The 24,450-nt window shown below is 36.8% G+C and overlaps 1 protein-coding gene across 1 annotated transcript; it reads right to left on the minus strand.

The window, feature by feature from the left end:
- Positions 1-489: 489 nt before the first annotated feature.
- LOC123895319 (serine/threonine-protein phosphatase PP2A-2 catalytic subunit-like) lies at positions 490-5,595 on the minus strand. Its single transcript, XM_045945569.1, has 6 exons — positions 5,005-5,595; positions 3,307-3,421; positions 1,630-1,738; positions 1,478-1,555; positions 1,113-1,304; positions 490-1,020 (listed from the first exon to the last, which is right to left on the minus strand). The coding sequence occupies exons 1-6, from the start codon at positions 5,255-5,257 to the stop codon at positions 847-849; spliced, it is 921 nt and encodes a 306-aa protein (XP_045801525.1). The 5' UTR covers positions 5,258-5,595; the 3' UTR covers positions 490-846.
- Between the last annotated feature and the right edge of the window lie 18,855 nt (positions 5,596-24,450).

A 24,450-nucleotide genomic window follows, 5' to 3' on the forward strand; every position in this document is an offset into this window, starting at 1 on the left:
ATCAACATAATTCTTACAAACGGAATACCGATAAAAAGTTATCCGGTAAGTTTATCAAACTGAGAAAAATAATAATTTACCGACTGGAATAGAATAGTGTAAAAAAAATCATATACTATTAAACAAAGGGTGAAATTGGAATATCAAATTATTTGTAGGGGTAGAGGGTTAAATGTTGGGGTGGAAAAAAAAAATTCTGAATATTACAAAGATAGTACTACACAATTTATGCGTGCTGATAAGTTATGAAAGCCTCATAACTCACTTCATTAAAAAGATCCTGCATAACACACTTGGTGAAAAACAGCTTCATAAGTCATAACTAAGAATAATATCAACTAAATAGCGATGGCCACTTTATCCTACCTTTAAGTAGGAGTACTTAGCACGTTAACAAACAAGTTAGCACCAGCTAAACCTAAGAGCATTGATTCCAATCTAGAACATTTTGGCTAAACCTAAACACCATGTTCAACCAATCTACCATGATTAAAATGAACAACTGAACTTTCATTTGGCACCACCAAAAGTCTCAAATGAACATCATTGTCGCGAATCAAAACATCTGCTCTCTAACTTGAGATTTAATTTGAAAAAAAAAAAACAAATACAAAACAAGATATACCACGTTATTGCTGCTTCCCCCTCTAAAAAATATACAAACACCAATTGGTGGCTTGGATCAGTTATATTGGTTTCCAGCAGATAAGGCACGAGCAGCGGCAGGAGAAAGAATTATGTTGATAACCACCGTTCACTTAAAAAGTTAAATTCCTCTTTCCTTAAAAACACATCTACAGTAATTGCAGAAAGCAATAACTACAAACGGGCAGATATATGAAGCAATTACAAAAAATAATCTGGAGTCTTGCGTGTAGTGTCAGGCTCAATTTGCCTGGGGGCTGGATCAAATTGAAGAAAATTCTGATCCATATTCTCTCCGATTTCCAGTATAGCAGCCATATTCCCACACCGGTAACAGTAATTTGGAGCACTAAATACAGTGACCACATTCTTTTCCTAAAATGGTTATCAATATAAAATCATTAGTTAGATACCAACACAGAAAGGTATTCCTGAAGAGGGAAAATATAATTAACTGATGAGCTCACCTGGGCCCAATTGTATCCTTCCATAACAAGCTGGTGAGCTCTAGATATCAGGGAGAGACCATTGGTATGATTGAACTGAGCAGCTATATCCTGCCCAAATGTGTATCCAGCACCACGTGGAGATATTCCCCACCCACAGCGATCATCGGGATCGGACCACAAGAGATCACACATTGGTCCCTCGTGTGGAACCTGTAATGCACAATTACAGTTGTTAGGAACTTTAGGATACCTAGGTGTTGTTTCAAAGGATGCCTAAGTGTTGCAATCACCAAGCAATCCGATTAGTCTCATCAATACTTTTCTGACTATCAAATGGATCATAAGACAATGCAGAGTATTAATGCTAGCAGTTACACACAAACCTCTTGTATACGATCCAATGCTCTGATATTATCCAGCGTATCCAAAGAAGGTGAAAGACCTCCGTGCAAGCAGAAAATCTGAAACATAAATGAAGTTATAGGCTGGCATAAAACTAGTCAGATGAATTTTCTGTGACATATTTAACTCAGACCTGACTCTCAATGAGGGCGGTCAGAGGTAAATAATCAAACAGGTCGGTGAAGAATTTCCAGACATTGGCATTTCCGTATTTTCTCAAGCATTCATCATAGAAGCCATACCTGAAATCAGAAGACGAAGAAGGATATAGATAAAATGGAAAAGCAACAAATACAAACTTTTTTATTTTTATATTAAAAAAAAAAACCTTTTGTTTCTAGAATTTAGAGAGATTTTCTGTGTTTTCACATTTTTTGTATTTCAATGTCAAATCTTTGATTAATTGGTGTTGACATTTACTGTTATGGACAGAGGACCTAACTCTCCCACACCAAGAATCATGCTATTCACCATTCAATAAAAAATGATACAATTCAAAATAGGTCATGTCTATGGTGCACAAGTTGTATATGTCTTGCACCATGCAAGACCATTTTTCACAATTAGATAAAAAAAAATCCACTAAAGCTAATGATACTCCCTTCATATTAAATCTTTCTCCCTCTTATTCTATTTCCACCCCTTCTCTTTTATATGCAATGGAAACTCTTTTTGTGACGATTTAGTAGAAATGTTAACTTGCAAATTTAAAAGAAAATTATTGTTAGCCATCAAAAAGGAAAATTAATAAATGCAAAATCAAGCCCAGCTCACAAGACCTATTTTTCCTTTTTCCCCCAAATTACAATTGTTACAGCACAGCAGCCATTAATCTGCATCTTAATTTTCTTTTACCTTCCAGTCCACAAAGCAAGCACTTACTGATATTCACTCTAAAAAAAAAGGGTTCAATTCCTATTTCAAATTCTACTTCAATTGCTTTTCATTATCAGTTTTCAATCAATGGCTTCAATGACAGCATGGTGTTCAGAAAACTAAGTGCCAAGTCCAAAAATAATGTCCTTCCTTTTACGAGATTTGATATACAGTGGCGGTAGCAAACAAAACAATGTAAGTTTAAAATTGTGGTGTTGAGTGCAAATATTTGGTGTAGGTGGTATAGCATGAGATCTGGTATGTCTAGTTGATCCAATGGTATAAAATGGTAGTGCATGGTGCTAGACTTGACTTGCTTGTACATGTTAGAAAAGCCTTCAAAATATACCTCCCCATCTTCTCTCACTCTCCTTCCTTATAAGTTATAACTACTTCATAGGCATCTAACTAAGTAACTAAAAGTTGTTAGTTATTAGTCATTATTATCACTCAGTAGGGGGTCATTGCCTATCACTTAAATGCTTGGTATATATTGTCTAACAGTTAATTGTGTCATTTAAAGTGAGCTCAACAAGTAATCCATGTTTCATGTTCATATCAACAAATGAATCTTACTGCTCATTCCACACTCTACAATAGTTTTATCAAACATCCTCAGGATCTCATTGACAGCTCAAAACAACAGGGAACATATATTATCTTATTATTCTAATTTACTGACCCAAAACTAAATATTACATCAAAATAATGATGAGACAAAATAATAGAAAAATTATAGTCCCTAAAAACTAAATTGTTTCTCTTAAGCTCTTCATAATTACCCTATGCATAGATGGTTCACTGACAATTGAGCTGTATTGGGTCAGGAAAAGCCAATGAGGCATTATGGTAAGCAAATTCATTGGCTTAACAACAAAAATGCCAGCAATTTGTGCTGAGTGACAAATAAATAATAAGAATAAGTAGTGCATACACTTGAGTAATTTGACGGCTTTCATGGTTTCCCCTGAGAATTGTAAGTCTATCTCTGTAACGAACTTTCAAGGCCACGAGAAGTGTAACAGTCTCCACAGAATAGTATCCACGATCTGCATGAATGAAGCATTATTGTTACCTTGTTTTAATTTATATTTTATTATTAATTATACTAGTACTATTGGTTTTATTTTTCAAACAGTACTCTTGAGAATAAAAGGCACGTTATTGATTTTATTTTTTTGAGAGAAACGTTTTTATATATTTTTTTAATTAAATGAGAGAAACGTTATTAGTACTGGTAGTATTGTTGAGTATGTGTTTAATTTATTTGACCCGATACATCATAAAAGGCATGTTATTGGTATATCTGGACAGAAAATCAATATATCTGGAAAGCGCTCTGCAACCCGCCACCGCCGGCAATGTAGATCTAGCGAGAAAAATAATATGTGGCGGAAAATCCAGAGCGGCTGGAGCGCAAACCCGCCACCAACAAAATCGGCTGGAGCAGTCGCGATATCTAAATGCTCCGCTACCGGCCTCGCCATCGTGGCACGCCTCTGCCCCACCGCTATCACGCGCTATTGACTACCTAGTATCAGACTCAAAAGTGGGGCGATATATGTTGTGTGTGTGTGTGTGCGCGTGGATCAATGCATCAAAAAAATCATAAAACAAGAAAAATATATATTTGTGATTCTATAAATGGCAAATGAAAAAGAGATAAGAACATACTTGATAAACATTAATAAATAGTTAATAGAAAAATAGATATTTATAAACCACTGTCGTAAAAAAACATTGTCTCTATTTCCTACAAAAGGAACAGTATCAAATATCAATTCCATTCCCTTCAGCATCTTCTGTAAACTAAAGATGTGAATGAAGATTAAATTTTGCTACATATATTTTAGCAGTGATATTGGCAGAGAAAACAGGGTAAAAAATTCACCAATTAAAAATAAACACCAATGAAATATTCAATCCATAACAGAAACAGACAATTAAAAAAAAAAAACCTACAATACTCCACAGTGTGTATTGATTAGTATCCAATACCAATATGTCAACAAACTTTATGTTTTGGTGCTTCAGAGGGTAACACTTACTAAAGCTAAACTTTTAACTTCTTCAGAACACAAAGATGGTGGTAAGCTGGTCCTTCCCACAGATTTGAAAGAAAAACACAATCAAGCTTAATAACTTTCACTTAGACAATTACTATCTTTTGAACACTATAGAATTTGGATACTTCAAATTTCAAATAGAATATGTTCTTGTCAAATTTGGAAAGAATGTCAAAGGACTGGCTGATTCTTGACATCACAAAGCTTCATTCCTAAAGTCCTACTGATTCATATATTCTAGAAACGTCTCACAAATTTTCACATGTATCAATCAACAGAAGGATTCTCATTTCTTCATATAAACAATTCTTCATCAATAAGGCTTGAATTCTAGATTTCTTCGTATAAACAAATCATAACCAGAAGGATTCTGGATAGTTTTGAAATTCTTGATTTCTTATATCACAGCATAGTAAAATAACCACAGTTGTACAACAAGATCTAATAACCACAATTAAAAATTCAATTTCAATACCAAATATTCCAGCTTCGAAATTCAAATTCCAATTGAAATTGATATTCTCTTAGCACTAATCACATAAAATTAATACAAAATAAAAACTCACCAACATAATCACCCATAAAGAGGTAATTAGTATGAGGAGCATTCCCTCCTATCCGAAACAACTCAATAAGATCATAAAACTGGCCATGAATATCGCCGCAAACAGTGACCGGACACTTCACCGGCTGAACGTTCCACTCCTCCACCAGAATCGCCCTCGCTTGTTCACACAGCGCCTTTACCTCCGATTCCGTCAGAGGCTTGCAATCCATCAGCTGCTCGATTTGACGATCTAGATCCGCTTGAGACGGCATCGTTTATCACTGCGATCCGATCCAAAACACCTTCAAGATCTTCGGTTTCTTTTCTTCTTGTTGTGGATGGATCTGGTCTTGCGGAGGGAACAGAGTGGAAAGATTGAATCGATTGGTTAGGTGGTATGACTCGACCGGAGCGTCGTCGACGGTGTAGAAAGAAAGGTGAGGGTGAGGATTAGGGCTAGGGTTAGGGCTAGATTATGAATCCGAGCGCGGAGAGTAAAACGCACCGTTTTTGGAGGTGGCTCCGTTGGTTTCAGTCTCTCTCAATCAGAGAGACATAAACAACCCGACAATAAATTCTTCATTTTATGGCTAAATAAACTACCTATGTCAATTTTTGTTACTACCTATGTCATTTTTTCTATTTTATTTTATTTATTTGCTTTTTTTGAAGGATTTTTTTTTTGTCAACAGATTTTATTTATTTGCTTAGGAAATCAATTGACAATAAAATAAACCATTTGGCACCCCACGATCGACCCGATCGAAGCAGTGAGTCACTGGTCGGACCGCATAGCTACTAAATCCAATGTTTTAAAACTCGGATCGGCGATCGACCCGATCGAAGCAATGTGTCACTTTTTGGACCGCATAACTACTAACCCGATTAATAAAAAATATTCAAATCTTAAATTTCATAACTACAAAATTGAATAAAAAATATTCTATAAAAAAATAATAAAAATTCTTACATCTTTTATATTATAAGCTTGTATACACAAGCAAACTCTAAACCCTAATTTGTTTTTCCTGTTTTCCCTCCATTTTATCTTGCAATTTTTATTAAAAAATAATACAATTTTATCATGACTAGGATTCGAACCTACAACCCTTCAGTACAAGGCAATATTTCCAACCACTATGACAAATATATCAATTGTGATCAAAATTATGTGCAATAATTGATAAGCACCATCAATTTTAAAAGTATATCGTATCAAAATTATTGTTGAGATTTTATATTATTCATCACGAAATATTTTTATGTCTTTCCTGATCAATGGTTTTTTTCTACCGGATCATAAATTTAGAGAATAATTATCATGTGAGATTTGGAAAGTTATTATCACGTGTGATTTGGAAAGTTATATATATACTCTTATACTATAACACCTTCAACAATATTGAAATATATTAAAAAAAAACATCTTTCACATTTCATTGTCTCATGTAACCTTGCTTATATCACTTTTTAAATTATTTATTATGCAGTTTATTAAATTGTAGTTTTTTAAAATTGGAAAAACAATTTTGTCAAAAAAAATGGAAAAAGAATTGATATTTTTTATAAATACCCTTTATTTTTACGTTAATGTATCTAAACATAAATCAATTCTGTTTAACTCACTTTTAACCAAAATCAAATCTATCAAACTCAATTCAGCTAAATCAATTTTTTTTGCAATACAACCAAACACAACCATAGTCATGTCACTAATCACATTCATTATTTTGATTTTAACATTGCACATTTAATATTAACCGATGATCAATTAATACAATATGTGTTGGTGTTTTGATTGGCTACATTTTGCAAAAGCCAACCAGCCAGATGCTGGACTGAGGTGCTGTAGCATTATAGTACAGCATCCTGATGCTCTGTTTTTCGTGCAGAAGTTTTATTTCAAATCTGAGTCAAGATTTGCTTCAATTATATATTCAGGCACGTGCGCCTGGGCAAAACGAGCCTTGCTCAGCAAGTTTTATTGAAGTCGGCTGAAGGAATGTTATTTAAAACAAAAATATAATTATATTATATTTTTGGCGTTTTTTTTTGTTTGGTACAACATGAAACAAACAAATTATATTTTTGAAATTAATTTAGGGTTGGGCCGAAATTCCTACAGCTGTACATGTCTGAAGACCTAACTTGGACATCAAGACAATTGAAGACTATAAATATGTGAAGCCTCAAGCCTTTACAACTCATGTATTCTAAACCGTGTTGTTTACAAAGTGTGAGTTTTTTTAGGTTTAGAGTTTGTGTCTTTTGTCAGCCTTTCTTGTGTCGATTTGATGCAAGTTTAGGACTGGGTTTGTGTTGTTTATTGTAAGCTGCTCCTAAGCTTTTAAGCACGGAGTTAGTTTGTGTGATTCACTCATAAGCTTTTAAGCAAGAGTGTGGTCTAGTTTCTAGGAGAGTGTCTCCATCCTTATCGTTATTATTGACAGCAACATAGTACGTGTTGTTAGAGGGAATTTGGGACGAGGTCTCATTATCTAAGAGGTTCTTAGATAGGATTGCACGGGTAGTGTCTAGGTGATAAGTCAAGTACCGGGTGTTGGTCGAGGGCTTTGAACTAGAGCTATTATAGTGGATTCATTCCTGGATTGGTATCCCCCAGAGTAGGTGACGTTGCACTGAACTGGGTTAACAACTATCTGTCTTATTTATTATTCTGCAATTTATTTATTTATTTCCTGTGTTCTGCGACTGTCTTGCTGCAACGTATGCTATAGCATCTTGTGCAGCATTGTGTTCACTGCGTGCCAGATTTCAATTGGTATCAGAGCAGGCACCCTTTCTGGTTATAGGGTGAGCTCCAGGGAGAATGTCTGGCAACATGGACAAAGAAGGAGGGCTTGTAAGCAGACCACCGCTTCTCGTTGGTGTCTCCAACTATGATTATTGGAAATCACGCATGATTGCTTTCCTAAAATCTATGGATAGCAAAACTTGGAAAGCTGTTCTAAAAGGATGGGACCCCCCTGTGGTCATGGACAAGGATGGAAAGCCAACACTTGAACTAAAAGCTGAGGAGGACTGGTCTAAAGAAGAAGATGAGCTTGCTTTGGGAAACTCAAAAGCATTATATGCATTATACAATGGGGTAGACAAACACATTTTCAAACTGATCTGTAACGACCCGATTTTTAGTAAATCGATATTTTATATATTTGCATATATTTTGGGTTAGTGTTAAATATTTATTTACGCGACGTATAATTATTTATCGCGAACATAAGTTTGTGAGCGAAACCTTTGCCATGTTAGTGGGCTTGGGCGTGTGATAGAAGCTTAGTGGGCCTAAGCCAATTGGGCTTGGTTCATGACTAAGGAAGTGGTATAAGTAACCAAGTCAAACCCATGAATAGTATCACAACTTGTTTTTCATGAGAAGTTAGAAATTTGTAAGCTTAGAAGCAAGAGCAAAACCCTAGGAGAGCAAGAAGAAGAACACGAGCAAGGAGAAGAGATTTAGAGGCCAAGAATCATCATTCAATCCAAGGTGAGAGTGGTTAAGCATAAGCTTGGGTGATCCAAGAGAGGGGAGGTGTCTAGCCTCCATTCCCAAACTCTCTCACCCAATTTCTTTGGGGTTTGGGTGAAATTTCTTTATCATAAACATGTTCTTTTCATCTTAGTATGCTTAATGAACAACTAGGAGGGAATATGTATATGTTTGATGATTGTTTTGCATGTTTATGCAACTTTGCTTATTTTGCAAGATTGATGCATGATTTGGTATGTGTGATGTGTTTTGGTGTTTGTGAATGTTAATACATGTATATATGTATGGTATATACATGATTGATCAATTGTTATGCATTTATAACTTGTAAAAATGTATTTTTGATGGTTTTGGATGTTAAACCGCCTTAGAAAACTCAAGAACAGATATTTATTTTCTGGTGTAGTTCGCTAAGCGAACAGGAGCTTCGCTACGCGAACCTGCTCGCCATAGTTCGCTACCTGTTCGCCATGCACCTGTAATCCTCTGACGTAGTTCGCTACAGCGAACTGATCTTCGCTTAGCGAATGGTTCGCTACCTGTTCGCTACTGCTTCGCTTAGCGAACAGTACTGAACCTGCAACTTTTGTTAATAGTTGTAAGTGTAATTAGGCACTTGTAACATGGTTTAAGGGTATCCTTACATGATTGTTGATACATGTTGATGCTGTTAATGCTTATTGTTAATCGTTATATGATTCGCACGCGTATGCAATTAGTTATAGTACAAAGTGAGTATATCCATGTATTTGGTTTTGTTTTGGTTTTGAATTATTATATGTTTAATAATTGTGTTGTGTGATGGCATTTATATAAAATGTTAAAGAAGTATATGTATTTTGTATATCGGGTTGTCCGATAAAAAAGAATATCAGTTTGTCTGATAAAGAAGTTTAATGGATTATGTTATCCATGTAATGAGCAGTAGCTTCGTGCTAAGTGATTATCATATGTTTGGTAAATGCATGACATTCATAAATTCATGCATTATTTAGGGATATCAGACTTGTCTGATAAAGAAGGATATTGGACTTGTCCAATAAAGAAGAATATCATTGGTAAGTTCCTTGATAAAGAAGATGGTACCACATGCATTAGTCGTGTCTAGGTTGGCATGACATTGAATGTTTGGCATTAGTCGCATTTGAGTAAATGTGCAATTATGTGTTATGTGTTACGTGAGTTCTTTGTGTTGTCCGAAACGACGTGAAACTATCTGGTTGTGTATTTGTGAGTATGTATTATCTGGTGTATTACTTATTGAGGCATGTGTGTGAGTTAGTAATACGTGATAGGTTGAATATAGGTGCGTTTCTATATTCGTATGTATGTGATTATGTTTACTAACTCTCTACCTATTTGTTATGTGCTGGACCTTTGGGGGTTCAGGTATTCAGGTCGAGGTCTCGACGAGCTTTAGCTGCAGACCCTTTTGTTGTGGAGCACTTTTTGTGAGGAGCTAGTGTAGGCTACCTTTGTATAGTTTTGTTAAGTTAGTTTGGTCGTGATGTATATTAGTGCTCTGGTATTTTGTAACATCGAGTCGGGGATCGTTTGTATTCCGTCGTATATCGATGCGAACATCTTAACTTATGTTTTATGTTAATGAATTATCTTTTGAACTATTATGTTCATTGCTTTGAAAATCCTTTATCAATGTTTTTCGCTGCGACGTTTCGTGTCATGTGCACGATCGTTTTGAAAATGTTTTCCGTAGCGCTCCGGCTACTTATCTTTAAAAAGTTGTTTTTTTAAGATCACGTCTTTTAAGGGTAGTTAGTTCGGGGTGTTACATGATCAAAAAATGTGTCTCAGCAAAGGAAGCTTGGAAGATTCTTGAAACTGTTCATGAAGGTACTCCTCAGGTAAAAATGTCTAAATTACAGATCCTTACTACTCAGTTTGAAAATTTACGTATGAAGGATGAGGAAACAATTCAAGATTTTCATATGACTATTCTAGATTATGATAATCAATTTGATGCTTTGGGGGAGAAAATTCCCGAAGAAAAGTTAGTAAGAAAAATGCTCAGATCTCTTCCAAAGAAATTTGATATGAAAGTCACAGCTATGGAAGAAGCCAAAAACATATCTCAGATGAAGCTGGATGAACTGGTTGGATCACTCCAAACTTATGAAAGTGTTGCAAATGGAAGAAGTGAAAAGAAAAATAAGAGCATTGCCTTCTCATCTAAAAATAATGAAGAAGAACTGGAGGATGAAGAAGAATCTAATGAGAGCATTTCTGAGGCCATGGTGTTATTGGGAAAACAATTCAACAAAGTTCTGAAACGAATGGATAAGAGACCCAAATCAAATTTCAAAATTAATGCTCCAGGCACTATGCGCAACAATGAAAATCAAGGAAAGCCTAAAAGTGATGAAAAATCAAACTTAAACAGAAACATTCGATGTCATGAATGTGAAGGATATGGTCACATCAGACCTGAGTGTCCAACATATCAGAAGAGAACAAAGAAAGGGCTAACTGTCAGTTGGTCTGAGGATGATGATTCAGAAGATGATACAGCATCTGTAACTGCTAAACATATCTCAGTCTTAACAGGTATTGTTACATCTGATACAGAATCTGATGATGGAGAGGTAACCTATGAAGAGCTTGCTGAATCCTACAAGGAACTTTGTTCTAAGAGTGAAGAAATCTGCAGGGTTATTGAGAAACAAAAGGTAACCATCAATGAGTTAAAAGCAGAAAAATTTGAGAATATATCAAAGATGGAGGAACTTCAAAAGAAGGTAAATTATCTATCCTCTGATCTTGAAGAAGCTAAGGAAGTCATTGAAAAATTAAATGCTGACATTTGGCGGCTGAGAAAATTCTCTGACATGTTGTATAAAGATGATGAGCATCTTGACAAACTTCATAAGGCTGATGGTCAACTGGAGGAAATCTTAGAGAAAAATGTTCAAAAGCCTAGGAATATTGGGGTTAGCTATGAGAATGTCAACAAATTCAAAAAATATAGTCCTGACCTCATGTACATGGATCCTAGAGAAACTCAGAAGCAAAGGATGCCTTATCCGAAGCCGCAACATCATCAGCAGCATCCCATGTCAAGAAATAGAAGAAAACACCATGCTTGGAGATGTCATTACTGTGGTAGAAAAGGGCACATAAGGCCTTACTGCTACAAACTATTTGGGTACCCTAACAGACGTCCTCAGCACAAACCTGTTTCCACAACTGCCCCTACTCAACAAGAATGGAAACCTAAAGGTGAAAATGAGAAGAAAAGTGATACAACTCAACCTGAAGAAGAGATTACTGCTCTGATTGCTCACACATCACTTAGAGCTTCATCAAGGGAAGACTGGTACTTCGATAGTGGCTGTTCAAGACACATGACCGGAATAAGTAAATTTCTTGTCGGTATAAAGTCTTATTCAACCAGCTTTGTAACCTTTGGTGATGGTGCAAAAGGAGAAATTGTTGGGATAGGGGAGCTCAGAAGTAATAGCTTGCCTAAACTAAACAATGTGCTGTTAGTAAGAGGATTGACTGCAAATTTGATAAGCATTAGTCAACTATGCGACCAAGGAATGAAAGTAAACTTCACCAAGTCTGAATGTTTGGTTACAAATAACGAAGGTGAGATTTTGATGAAAGGTGTCAGATCAAAAGACAACTGCTATCTATGGGTTCCCCAAGAAGAAGCAAATATGTCAACATGCTTAAACACTAAAGAAGATGAAGTAAAACTATGGCACCAAAAGCTTGGTCATCTTAATCTAAGAAGCATGAAGAAAACAATATCTAAAGAAGCCATCAGAGGACTACCAAATCTCAAAATTGAAGAAGGTAGCATATGTGGAGACTGTCAAATTGGAAAACAAACCAAGATGCCACATCCAAAGCTGCAGCATCTGACCACCACCAGAGTTCTTGAACTTCTACACATGGACTTGATGGGTCCTATGCAAACTGAAAGCTTAGGAGGTAAAAGGTACGCATATGTTGTTGTTGATGACTTTTCTAGATACACCTGGATAAATTTTATTAGAAAGAAATCAGAAACCTTTGATGTGTTCAAAGATCTATGTATTCAACTTCAAAGGGAGAAAAACAATGTTGTATTAAGGATCAGGAGTGATCATGGTAAGGAGTTTGAAAACTCCAGGTTCTCTGACTTCTGTGCCTCTGAAGGCATCATACATGAATTCTCATCTCCCATTACACCACAACAAAATGGTGTAGTAGAAAGGAAAAGTAGAACTATACAAGAGTCTGCAAGGGTAATGTTACATGCAAAGAAGCTTTCACATGGTTTTTGGGCAGAAGCTATGAATACTGCCTGTTATATCCATAATCGTGTCACCCTGAGATCTGGAACTACAACTACTTTGTACGAATTATGGAAAGAGAGGAAACCTACTGTTAAGCACTTCCATGTGTTTGGTAGTAAATGCTACATCTTGTCTGATAGAGAACCAAGAACCAAAATGGACCCTAAAAGTGATGAAGGCATATTCTTGGGATACTCAACAAATAGCAGAGCCTACAGAGTATATAATAATAGAACCAAAACCATGATGGAGTCTATAAATGTGGTAATAGATGACACCTCAAGTGAAACTGCTGAAGATGATACAGAAGATGCTATAGCATCTATAACAGGTGGTGAAGATTCTGAAACTATTAATGAATCCAAGAATGATACAGAGGTTACTACATCTGAACAAATCTCTGCTACTCCAAAGAAAGGCCCTTCTACTCGTACTCAAAAGAATCATCCTACAGACCTGATTATTGGTAATCCTAATCAAGGAATTACTACTAGAAGGACACTCGACTTAGTTTCTAATGCTTGTTTTGTGTCTAAGTTTGAACCTAAAAATGTAAAGGAAGCTCTTACTGATGAGTTATGGATAAATGCTATGCAAGAAGAGCTAAATCAGTTCAAGAGAAATGAAGTTTGGGACTTGGTTCCTAGACCAGAAGATGCAAATGTAATTGGTACCAAATGGGTCTACAAGAACAAGTCTGATGAAAGTGGAACTGTGACCAGAAACAAGGCAAGGCTGGTTGCACAAGGATATTCACAGATTGAAGGGATAGATTTTGATGAGACTTTTGCTCCGGTTGCTCGTCTTGAATCCATTAGATTACTTCTAGGAGTGGCATGCATTCTAAAATTCAAGTTATTCCAAATGGATGTGAAAAGTGCTTTCCTCAATGGGTACTTAAATGAAGAAGTATATGTAGAACAACCAAAAGGATTTGTTGATCCAAGCTTTCCTAATCATGTCTACAAATTAAAGAAAGCTCTATATGGATTAAAACAAGCACCTCGAGCATGGTATGAAAGATTGACTGAGTTTCTTATTAGTCAAGGCTACAGGAAGGGAGGAAACGACAAGACTCTATTTGTGAAAGAAGATCAAGGCAAATTTCTGATAGCACAAATCTATGTTGATGACATTGTTTTTGGAGGAATGTCTAGTGAGATGGTACAACATTTCGTGCAGCAAATGCAGTCTGAGTTTGAGATGAGTCTTGTAGGTGAACTAACCTACTTTCTTGGGCTCCAGGTAAAGCAGATGGAAGATACTATTTTTATCTCCCAAAGCAAGTATGCAAGAAATATAGTGAAGAAGTTTGGTATGGAAAGTGCTGCTCATAAAAGAACACCTGCAGCAACCCATTTAAAGCTTACCAAAGATGAAAAGGGAGTTGATGTTGATCAAAGTCTTTATAGAAGCATGATAGGAAGCTTATTATACCTTACAACCAGCAGGCCTGATATTACCTTTGCTGTAGGAGTATGTGCTAGGTACCAAGCTGAGCCAAAGATGAGTCATCTTGCTCAAGTGAAAAGAATTTTGAAGTATGTGAATGGTACATGTGACTATGGGATCCTGTATACTCATGGTGAGAATTCTATGCTAGTAGGGTATTGTGATGCTGATTGGGCAGGTTGTGCAGATGATAGAAAAAGCACCTCAGGAGCTTGTTTCTTTTTAGGCAACAATCTTATATCTTGGTTCAGCAAGAAACAGAACTGTGTATCTTTATCTACAGCTGAAGCTGAGTACATAGATGCTGGTAGTAGCTGCTCCCAGCTATTATGGATGAAACAAATGTTGCTGGAGTACAATGTGGTACAAGATGTTATGGCATTGTACTGTGATAACCTTAGTGCAATCAATATTTCAAAGAATCCTATCCAACATAGTAGGACGATGCATATTGATATTATAGGCACCATTTTATCAGAGATCTTGTTGAAGAAGGTATTATAACTCTTGAGCATATTGCAACTGAAGAACAACTGGCTGATATTTTTACTAAGGCTCTAGATGCGGTCCAATTTGAAAAATTGCGAGGCAAACTTGGGATTTGCCTATCTGAAGAGTTATAGCTATTATTGCAAGTGTGGCGTGCAGTTTTCTCTTCAATTTATTTAGTAATGCACGCTGTTATGGGTAATGTTGAAACATCTGAAGATTTGGTAAGAATTGTGTGTTTGTTGATGATAAGGATGTTTCTTGTGGTGAGAAAGTATTTGTCAGAGAAAGTTATGTGGTGTTCTCCCCTGCTGTGTTTAACATTTGTTGGTAATGATATTAGCGCTCCAACTGAGGTCAAAGATGACTCTGTGTTGGAACATGTCAAGAAGAGTGTTCCTAAGAAAGATGTTGCACATGATGCTACAACATCTGCAGCACGGGAAAATTTGGATGACATTGTTATACCCGAGTCTCCAGATAATGTTATTGTTTCTAACAAAGAAAAGGGTTCTGAAGCAACTACTACTGATAATGTTTTTGTTCATCATATCTATGTGATCCCTTATGTTGATGATAGTGGTAAAACTATGTCTGTTCCTTTGAATGTTGATGAATCTGCTGAGAAAGAGTCAAATGTTATTTATGTGGACAATCTCAACCTTACTGAGAGGACTCCTGCTTCTAGTACTAGGAAGTTAAGGAGCAATGCTGGTAAAGGTGTAATTGTTTCTAATGTTCCTGTCAAGACTGCCAAGGAAAAGAAAATCTATGGTCTTAAAAGACAGTGGAGTAAGATTACTGGGCCCTCTGAGCCAAAGAAGAAGCTTTTGAGGAGCTTGCTGTGGAAAGGAATTTAAGTGAAGCTTGTTGATTTGATTAATGCAGCTGGATTGATGAAAACTGCAACTGGGCTCCAACTACTCATTCCAATACTGTGGCTACAGGTTTGGCTAGGTTTATATATGTTGTAGGGACCAGATCACCTTTTGCCTTTGGTTCTTATATTCTTGATGAAACTGTTTTGCATGGTAAGTCATGTATTGTGAAGATGCCTATAGTCTTTCCTACACTGATGTGTGACATTATTCTGGCTCAACATCCTGACATTTGTACTAAGGATGATGTTCCTAGTAAGAGAGGTTGTGATTTGTCTTTTGATTTTAGACTGTTTGAGGGTACACATGCTGCAGACTGTGCTGCTGTTGCGATTTTTCTGCAAGTGCACAGATGTATCGTGTAGTTATAAAAAATTATCGATCCCACAGAGACTATTCTTCAATATTTCGCTAATGTTTTTAATATATTGTAAGGTTAAGGCTGAATATTAATTGGATTGGGGTTTTAAAAAATAATTAAAGTTTATTGGATAATAAGAATTAACTAAACTGGAATGTTACTTTTAGTAGCTTACTAGGGTTCAGTAATTAAATTGAGTTTTTGGGAAAAAGGGTACTTTTCAACAAATTGATATTGATTTAAAGATACGCGTCTCACACTCTCGCGCTATTGAGTTATATCGTATAAAAATAAGATAAATGTTTAACTGTCACTGTTTCATTTACTTATAAAATACTATTTGAAAATCAATATAATTAATTAGAAAAGAATCTAGTTTTCACAAAACTGTATTAGTTTAAAAATATAGATCTCACGCTGTCGCGCTATTGAACTGATATTATATTTAAATAAATCAACGCTTCACTCTCGCTCTCACATTTATTTATAAAAATATTTTTTGAAAACTAATAAGATTTAATTAACTTTAAAGAGCTGTCGCGGTGTTTAAAGTTAATGTCCAGTTTTTACTATCCGGTACAAATCTCACACTGTCGCGCTATTGATTCATACCTTTGTTAATTTTCACTGTCGTGCAAAATTATTTAATTAAATTAAAAACCGAAACAGAAAACCGAATTAAAAAATAAATTCACAATTTAACCACCGAACCCAATTTGGCTTACTAATTCACATTCCAGTCATATAGATTTAGCTAGACATAATTATAGATGAAGACATCATAAAATAATAAATAACCATATTAAACAAAAACATCACAGAGTAGAATACGAGGAACAATAAAATTGAAATCATGCAATTCAAATTTAAACTGAATTAAAACTTACAGAATGTCAATAACACAAGTACTGGAACAGGAATTGAAACTGGAAATTACACCTCAAATGCTTTGAATGTGAAATTCTGGTATAACTAGAATGATGTTACCGAAGATGTCCCAACAACTACTTTATGATAAATGTTGTTTTCTATTGTTGGCACATCTTACATAACATATAAAATACTGACAGAAAATAAATAAAGTGCACAAGTAATTGTTAACCCAGTTCAGCCAACTGCCTACTCTGGGGGATACCAATCCAGGAAGGAAATCCACTAATAGCTCTAGTTACTAAGACCTCCAGCAAACCCTAGGATTTACGCCTTAAACTAAAACCTCCAGCAAACCCCTGGTTTACGCCTTATAACCTCGACACTACTCATGCAACTTCTGCCTAGGAACTCCTAGACATGAGATCCCATCTCACTTCCACTCACACAACACAACCTGTGTTGATTATACAATGTTAGGAATGATGTGGCGACAACTTGCCAAGACAACACTTCACTTTTGCTTAAAAGCTTCAAGTGAATCACACACGGTAAACTCCGTACTTCAAAGCTTAGGAGTAACCTTAAAATAATAAACTTACTTCTTAACTCGTGTTATAGAATCCACAAGCAAGAATTACAATCAAACAATAAAAGACTCAACAAAGACTCAATATGTGAACTAATATTTTTCAATGAGATACTTAGTCTTGAGCTTGGTCTTCGTATATATAATGATTAAGCACGCTCCTCTTTCTTCACAAATGCTCAGACGCTCCTTGAGAATCATAAAGGATGATCTGATTCTCTTTTGATCTTCATCAAGAATGTATATAAACTTTCCAAAAGTGTTTAAGGACTTTATAGGATAATTGTGATCATACCGTTGTACCATTAAGTCTTATCTTATCCTTAAAATTCTTGAACAGATCAAATCTCCATTGAGCGTGCTCTTTAAGTGGATTTCCATAAATAGCAGATGCTCTCATAAATGCGCGAGATTTCCTTGAATAAATATGATGTTGTAACATGTTTTCCAACATCTTGTTAGTATATTTGTTTTAGCAAAATTAAGCCAATTCAAATATCCAACAATCTCCCCCTTTGGCAATTTTTGGCTAAAACAATTTCAGGCCATTACCTTTGAGAGATATAAAAAGCGCAATCCTTCAAATCACCATGATCACACAAAAGAAGGAATGTTAGAGCATCATTTAACAAAATTTCACATAGGTGAAAAATATATGCATCAGAGGCAGCAGCAGCGGAGTTATCATCAATTAGCCTCGAGCAAAATAAAACGTGGTGTCAGAGCAAAACATATATCATATGTCATATGTCATCAAAGGTGTTGTGACATATGGGAGCACATTTTCTAGCACATGTTCGTCCAATCAGGGCAGCATCCATCAGCAGCAAACTCCCCCTGACTTCATCAGCTTGTGCATCATCTCAGGGTAAAATTTTTACTCCCCCTGAATACTTGCTTACTGCTACTTAAAAACATGTCATAACAAAAGACACAACAACATGTAGCAGAAACAAACAAACAACAAACAAAGTACTACTCCCCCTTTTTAGCCACAAAATGTGCCAAAACAGGAAAGTTAAGTATCCAAAGTGCAGAATTTAAAGTACAGACCATGCACTCAGAAGGTGCTAAAATCCAGGGCAAAAACACCCACAAACCAAATAACAAAGTGCAGTAAAACATTAAACAGATTACAAAATCATTCATCATCACTGCTATCAGAAGCTTCATCCTCATCTGTAGCAGTATCATAACCTTCATCCTCATCTGCATTGTTTTGATCACCTGTAGCAGCCACATTTGCACTAGCTTTCACAGGTACCTCATCAGCTTCCAATCCTTCAATCATCTTCAAGAACACATTCTTCCTCTCCTCAAGCTCAGCCTGCTGTTTATTAATGTCCTGACATTGAATTTTCAAACCAGCAATAATCTCCCTTTTGGTCATAACACCAGCTCCAGCAGCAGATGTCCCAACATGATCAGTAACATTGTGATTACCAAAGAGCTTATGATGAAAAGTAAAACCAGATTCCCTTTTCTTGGGAGTGTCAGTCACAGTCTTAATGTCTGGATATTGGGCCAAGATGATTCCACATAACAACGAGGGAAATGCTATTGGCATCTTCACAGCTGTTGATCTAATATGCTTAATGGTTTGATCAAAAATAAAGGTTCCATAGTCATAGTCAAACTTGGTTCCTACAGCATATATAAATCTACCCAGGTTTGTAGCAACATTGGTTGCATGCTTGGTTGGCACCCAATTTGTTGACCCTATCCTATTGAGGATGGCATATTTGACATTCAATTTACTAGTGGGTATCAGTTTCTTTGTGGGCCAGACCTTAACCTTACCAGCAGTTATTTCAGCACTCACAACATCATTAGCAACCTCTAATTCACCCTTAGGTTCTACAGATCTTCCTAAGTAATTATTGATCACAACAGGAGAAAAATTGATACATTTACCTCTGACAAAAACTTTGTGGTAGTCCTTGCTCAGTGGGTTATCACATTCTTCAGGGATGTTCACAAGAAACTCTTTCACCAGCAGCTCATAGCAGGGACTGAAGTCACAGACTGTCTTCATCAGACCAGCTTCCTTGATGTAGTCAAAGATGTCTTGACATTTGAGAGCATCTTTGGTCAGTTCCCTTTCAACAGCCAATCTCCTTTGGTAAATGTAGTCCCATCTCAGTGCAAAGGCAGCACGATGGAAGGAGATGTTATCACAGGGGGCTTCTTCAATACCTTGAGGAACCTTCTTTATAGTAGCCTTCTTAGGTTTTGGAGATGAGATGTTAGCAACATCTTCAGCTGCATCATAATCTGAGTCACTTGATGACTCCTTCTTTCTCTTCAGTGTCTCCTTCTTCTTGACAGGAGGGGAGAGAACTTTGCTCCAACCTTTGACTGGTCCAACACCTTTTGTTTTCACTCTTGGTGCAGGAGTCTTGCTTGCAGTGGCCACAGCCTTCCCTGTACAGCTTCTCAACCTTTTTGTTATACCACCAGTAGGTTTTACAGCAGTCTTGGTGGTGACATAATCATCAACATCTACTACATCCTTTTCTTTCTCAGCTTCTGCAGGCTTGTCAGCTTCAACCTCTTGCTCATCTGTAGGGATGGACTGGTTACTTTCTTCAGATTGAGTGTCCCCTTCATTATCAGAAGTACCCTCATCAGCAGTTCCAGTTTCTTCATCTGTGGACTCAGATGTTGTGGCAGTTGTCTCAACATCCTTTTCAGCAACAGTTTCCTTCACAGGTTCTTCCTCAGCAGTTGCAGTATCAACTTCTTCATTCTCATTCAAGGATGTTTCAACATCCTTCATAACAACTTCTTTAGTAACAACAGGGGTTGATTTTTCAGCCACCATCTCAGCAATTGTTGGTGATTTCTCAGCAATATTAGGCTCAACCTCTGTAGGAGTGTCTTCCATCTCAGTATCAACAGGCATATTATTCAGATCTCTCTTCTCAGCATCAGATCCCAAATTATCTTGATTAGGGTTACCAGCAATTGAAATAAGTGTTTCAACAACTTCAGACACAGATTTAGGGTTATGAGATTCTTCTTCAGTTGTTTGCTCAGATGTTTTAACATTAGATTCAAAAACCAGATCAGACATAGAAAGAGGAATTCTAGACTTATAATCCCTTCTCTTCTTCTTAGAACTTCCTTTACCAGATTTATCAATAGAAGGGGAAGTATCGTCACTTACTTTTGGAGCTTTCACCTTTTCAACTGATTTTCCCTTTACATTCTTCTCAGCAACACTTGATTGAGTTTTGTTTTTGGAAGCACGAACAATTGTAACAGGGACGGCGTCTTTGATGATCCTCGATGGTTCGATTTTTGCTTTTGATCGAGTTGAACGACCGGACTTAGTAGTTTGTGATGATTCAGACATGTTTTGATGAAGGTTTTTGCGGTTTAGGAAGTTGAGTGGATGAAAGTTGAAGTTGGAAGTGGAAGAATAGGGTTCACGACAAAAAATTAGGATTTGAGTGGAAGTATATTGATTGCGTGTACAGACACATTTAAGGGAAGTTTGTAATGATTTCCCTAAATTAGCGTGCATTGAATGATGTGAGAGAAAACGGTTTCCTTTTGCACGCCTCAACTGCTGTAACTGCTATGCTTCTTCATGCAGGCAAATTCCCAATTTGCCCCTTAAAAATTCAAATTGATTAGCATCAAGCGCCTTTGTAAAAATGTCAGCTAGCTGTTCACTTGTACCAATGTGCTTGAGTTCCACACAATTTTCTTCAACAAGGTCTCTGATGAAATGGTGCCTGATGTCTATGTGTTTGGTTCTTGAGTGTTGAACTGGATTTTTTGATATATTGATTGCACTCAAGTTGTCGCAATATAATGTCATGACATCTTGGTCAACATTATATTCTTTCAGCATCTGTTTCATCCACATCAACTGTGAACAACTGCTTCCTGCAGCTATGTATTCAGCCTCTGCAGTAGATAGAGACACACAATTCTGCTTCTTGCTGAACCATGAGATTAAATTATCACCCAAAAAGAAACATCCTCCTGAGGTACTCTTCCTATCATCAGCACTTCCAGCCCAATCTGCATCACAATACCCTATCAAAGTAGAATTCTTTGTCTGGGAGTACAGAATCCCATAATCACTGGTGCCCTTTATATACTTCAGAATCCTTTTGACTTGTACAAGATGGCTCATCTTTGGCTTGGCTTGATATCTTGCACAAACACCTACAGCAAAGGTGATGTCTGGTCTACTAGCTGTGAGATACAAGAGGCTGCCAATCATGCTCCTGTATAGGCTTTGGTCAACATCAATGCCACTCTCATCTTTGGTTAGCTTCAGATGTGTAGCAGCTGGAGTTCTCTTGTGTGCTGCAGTGTCCATTCCAAACTTCTTGATCATATTCTTCGCATACTTGCTTTGAGAAACAAATATGGTGTCTTCCATTTGTTTGACTTGCAGACCAAGGAAATATGTCAGCTCACCTACCAAACTCATTTCAAACTCTGATTGCATTTGTTGTACAAAATGTTGCACCATCTTTTCAGACATTCCACCAAATACTATGTCATCAACATAAATCTGGGCAATCATCAGCTTCTCTTCTTGTCCTTTAACAAACAAGGTTTTGTCATGGCCTCCTTTTCTGTATCCTTGACTAACAAGAAAATTTGTCAGCCTTTCATACCAGGCCCTTGGAGCCTGTTTCAATCCATAAAGAGCCTTCTTCAGCTTGTACACATGATCAGGATTAGCAGGATCTACAAAACCTTTTGGCTGCTCCACATAAACTTCTTCATGTAAGTACCCATTAAGGAAGGCACTCTTGACATCCATTTGGTACAGCTTAAATTTGAAGATGCATGCTATACCAAGAAGTAGCCTAATAGATTCCAGTCTTGCAACTGGCGCAAATGTTTCATCAAAGTCAAGTCCTTCAACCTGAGTGTACCCTTGAGCCACTAACCTTGCCTTGTTTCTTGTTACAACACCATTTTCATCTGACTTGTTCTTGAACACCCATTTTGTGCCTATGACATTAACACTATTGGGTCTAGGAACAAGGTCCCACACATCACTTCTTCTAAACTGAGTTAATTCATCTTGCATGGCTTCTATCCAGAACTCATTAGTGAGAGCCTCTTTTACATTTTTAGGCTCAACCTTTGAGACAAAACATGAATTAGTAACCACTTCATTTGTCCTTCTTGTAGCAATTCCCTGGTTAGGATTTCCTATGATGAGATCCTTGGGATGGTTCTTCTGTATTCTTATTGAAGGAACTTTACTCACAGGGCGAGGTGTAGGAATGGTTGATTCATCATCTGAATCTGATTCCTTTTCTGCTACAGCTTCTTCAGATGTTGGCAAAGTTGTTGCAACATCATCTTCAGTATCAGATGTTTTAGCAGATGTCAAATCATCTATCACAACATTGATAGATTCTACTATTACCTTAGTTCTCTGGTTGTAAACTCTGTAGGCCCTGCTGTTTGTTGAGTATCCAAGAAACAATCCTTCTTCACTTTTAGGATCCATTTTTCTTCTGTGCTCTCTATCAGATAGGATATAGCACTTACTTCCAAACACATGAAAGTGTTTGACAGTTGGTTTTCTACCTTTCCACAGTTCATATAGTGTAGTAGAAGTTCCAGTTCTGAGTGTGACACGATTGTGAATATAACAAGCAGTATGCATAGCCTCAGCCCAGAATTGATATGGAAGATGTTTTGCATGCAACATCACTCTGGCTGACTCTTGTATTGTCCTGTTCTTCCTCTCAACAACACCATTTTGTTGAGGTGTGATTGGAGCTGAGAATTCATGCTTGATTCCTTCAGAGATGCAGAATTCAAGAAAGCTTGCATTCTCAAACTCTTTACCATGATCACTTCGTATCCTAACAATAGCAGAGTTCTTTTCTCTTTGGAGTTGAAGACAAAGTTCTTTGAATGCATCAAAACTTTCAGATTTGTCTTTTAGAAATTCAATCCATGTGAACCTTGAAAAGTCATCTACCATGACAAACGCGTACCTTTTTCCTCCAAGGCTCTCCACTTGCATTGGCCCCATCAGGTCTATGTGCAGTAATTCTAGAACCCTTGTTGTGGTAAGATGTTGCAACTTTGGATGCGACATCTTTGTCTGCTTCCCTATTTGACATTCTCCACATATACTTCCTTCCTCAATTTTGAGTTTTGGAAGACCTCTGATTGCCTCTTTAGCTATTGCCTTCTTCATGCCTTTGAGGTGCAGGTGGCCAAGTTTTTGGTGCCACAACTTTACCTCATCTTCTTTACTAATAAGACATGTTGGTACATCTTCTTCTTTAGGGATCCAGAGATAGCAGTTGTCTCTTGACCTTACTCCTTTCATCAACAGCTCTCCTTGCTCATTTGTAACTAGGCACTCAGCTTTTGTGAAGTTAACTTTCATGCCTTGATCACAAAGTTGGCTTATACTGATTAGATTAGCTTTAAGCCCTTTTACAAGCAGCACATTATCTAGCTTTGGTAAGCCATGGTTTGCAAGTTTACCAACTCCCTTGATCTCTCCTTTGGCTCCATCTCCAAAGGTTACAAAACTGGTAGCATATGACTTCAAGTCTTCAAGATAGTGTTCAACACCTGTCATGTGTCTAGAACAGCCACTATCAAAGTACCATGTTTCTCTTGAAGAAGCTCTTAAGGATGTATGAGCTATTAGACCTGTGATCTTCTTCTTTTCTCTCCATTCCTGTCTTGTTGTGACATTAGGAAAGGCAGGAGTATAGAATTCTTGATGAACTCTCCTTGGATATCCGTGCAGTCTATAGCAGAAAGGCCTAATATGTCCTTTCCTTCCACAATGATGACATGTCCAGTTATAGAACCTGGGCACAGGATGTTCCATAAGATGTTGCGACAATCCTCCTGACACAAACGTGTTGTTGATTGGAGTATGTATAGTGGCATTGTTGAATTTCATCTGTTGCTTTACTCTTTCATGTTCAAAACCAATGGGCTTAGGTTTCCCGTAGTTTTGTCTTTGTAACATTTCCTCAAAGGCATCAGTAC

The sequence above is a fragment of the Trifolium pratense genome, linkage group LG7, assembly GCF_020283565.1.
Source record: "Trifolium pratense cultivar HEN17-A07 linkage group LG7, ARS_RC_1.1, whole genome shotgun sequence".
NCBI classification, from domain to species: Eukaryota; Viridiplantae; Streptophyta; class Magnoliopsida; order Fabales; family Fabaceae; genus Trifolium; species Trifolium pratense.

What these genes read in the sequence shown, in the direction of transcription:
- LOC123895319 (XM_045945569.1), bottom strand. Translation starts at nt 5,257, where the DNA reads ATGCCGTCTCAAGCGGATCTAGATCGTCAAATCGAGCAGCTGATGGAT. An exon ending in CTTTATGGGTGATTATGTTG is followed by an intron (nt 3,422 to 5,004) that starts GTGAGTTTTTAT and finishes TCATTCATGCAG; the next exon opens with ATCGTGGATACTATTCTGTG. An exon ending in CATTGGATCGTATACAAGAG is followed by an intron (nt 1,305 to 1,477) that starts GTTTGTGTGTAA and finishes TGTGCATTACAG; the next exon opens with GTTCCACACGAGGGACCAAT.